Source organism: Pediculus humanus, genomic scaffold (genome assembly GCF_000006295.1).
Source record: "Pediculus humanus corporis 1103172107490 genomic scaffold, whole genome shotgun sequence".
Lineage (NCBI taxonomy): Eukaryota > Metazoa > Arthropoda > Insecta > Psocodea > Pediculidae > Pediculus > Pediculus humanus.
The window spans coordinates 176668-179082 of NW_002987106.1; the positions used below are offsets into that span (position 1 = coordinate 176668).

At 24.8% G+C, this 2415-nt stretch overlaps 1 protein-coding gene across 1 annotated transcript in view; it reads right to left on the bottom strand.

The window, feature by feature from the left end:
* Positions 1–1352, bottom strand: part of Phum_PHUM149620 (uncharacterized protein) — a gene marked incomplete at both ends in the record, with an annotated part of 1745 nt that extends 393 nt beyond the window's left edge. The window contains one exon of the mRNA XM_002424710.1: positions 1163–1352. Within this exon, the coding sequence (XP_002424755.1) occupies positions 1163–1352 (190 nt within the window). The remainder of the gene's footprint in view (positions 1–1162) is intronic.
* Between the last annotated feature and the right edge of the window lie 1063 nt (positions 1353–2415).

Sequence of the window (2415 nt, forward strand, 5' to 3'; positions counted from 1 at the left end):
AAATAAATTATAATTAAAAAAAAAAAGTCAAGTCAAGAAATTTTTTAAAGGTTTTATTTTGCTTTTCGTTTTGTTGTTTTTTTTATTAATAATAATAATAATAATGATAACAATAATGATAATAATAATTATATTTTTCCAGGTTTTTTTTTTTTTTTTAAACGTTCATTAACAATATTATATACAATATAATAAATTACAAAATTTTCTTTTTTTTAAATTTCTCCAGGACGTTCCATCCGATTTTTCCTCCATTTTTTTTCCCTTTAATTTCTATTATTATTATTATTATTGGTCTTTTTTTAAATTTCCACATTGTTCTCCCGATCGGAAAATTGCTTCTTTTGACTGAAAAACAAAAAACCTAAAAAAAAAAATTTTCTTTTTTTTCTTTTACAATCATTTATAATAATAATGATGACAATTACATTAAAATTTTATTATTATAAATTTTTTTCTTTAATTTAAAAACGTAGTATAATTTTTTCTTTAATAAAACATTCTATAAAGTATTAACAACAACAACAACAACAACAACAACAATAATAATAATAATAATAAAACTTATTGCACGTCGACTTTTTCTTATAAAAAACAAAAACAACAACAACAACGAAATAACGAAATATCACGATAAAAAAATTCCACGAGAGAGTATTAGATTTATTATTATTATTATCATCATTATTATTAACATCATTTTTATTTATTTATTTATTTATTTATTTATTAATGATAATTGACAAAACATTAAGGCGTTTTGAAATATATAAATATATATATATATATAAATCTATTGTGTATTTACATATGTTGATAATTTCATTACAAACGGTTAATACTACGGTGAGACCCAAACAACAACAACAACAGCAACAGCAACAACAACAACAACAATAACAACAACAATAAAAAAAAAAACCGACGAGAAAGAGAAAAAGAGAGAGAGAGAGAGAGAGAGAGACAAAATCAGGTTTCTATTCCTCGTCGAAAATATTTAAAAAAAAAAAAATTTAAAATCCCGGTAATAATAATAATAATAATTTAAAATTATGAACGACGGCGACGGTTACTATTATTATTACCGTTGTCGTTGCTGTTGCTGTCGTTGCTGCTATTATTATTATTATTATTCACGGCCATTTGGGCAAATGCGAATGACATTCTTTAAGCCATAGATTTCCATTTTTTTTCATGACGGCTCTCGCGCGACACTGAGAACTTTGATTCGACGTGCAAACCCAATATTTATTAGGATATTTTGGATTTCTCACGGGTCCGTACCTGAACCCGTTAAAATATATCACGGGAGTCCCCTTTCGACTTCTCACTATTTGATAATTACACTTCATTATTTCTCTCTCCCGTAGATCGTATAAAACTGCAAAAAAAAAAAAAAAAGAAAGTAAAACATGGCGTGAAAAAAAAAAAAAAACAAAAACGAAAAAAAAATTTTTTTTTTTTTCCGTCTTTCGAAAAATTCCAAAATGGCGGCGGATAATTAAATTTACGTTCGCGTTCGTTTTACTCGCGACATCCAAAACAAACAAAAAAAAAAAAACACAAACAACAACAACAACAGCAACACAAACAATAAATTTAAAAAAACCGAAAAACCCGATTCCGGACAAAAAAAATTAAATAATAATAATAATCAAACCGGAAACAGTTCACTTAATCTTGATTCTGGAATTGAAAAAAAAAAAAACAATTAAAATAATATTAATAATAATAATAATAATAATAATAACAATAATAATGATAATAATAATAATAAAACAAAAAAATTTAATAATATTAGAAAGTATAGTAAACAAACAAAAATAAAACTTAATATTTTAATAATAATAATAATAATAATAATAATAATAATAATAATAATAATTATAATTATAATAATGATGATGTTGATGATGTTAATGATGATGATAATGATAACGATAAGATATAAACAAAAAAAAAAAAAAAAACAAAAAAAATAGGAAAACGTGAAAAAGCGGAAGTGTTCGTTGTCACAGTGAGCGTCTTTAACGGAAATGAGGTTTAGTAAAACGAAGACGCGACAAACGACAAACCGGATGCAGTTGGAAAAAAAGTGGAACTAAAAATCCGGATGATTTGGGGAGACAAACAAACAAACAAACAGTCACGATACTATATGATGACAAACATGAATGATGATTATGAAGATATATAAAAAAACAAAATCGATACAACAATAACAAAAAATAATAATAATAATAATAATAATAATAATAAATAAATTTTCCGATCCGATAATATATATATAAAAAAACTTTTTATCGGGGGGGGGGGGGGGAAAGAGGCGACACGATAACATTCGTTTAACAGTTGCACTTGTTGTTGTTACATTAATTAAAACAAACAAATCAACCGACTGCGTGTGTTTGTTTG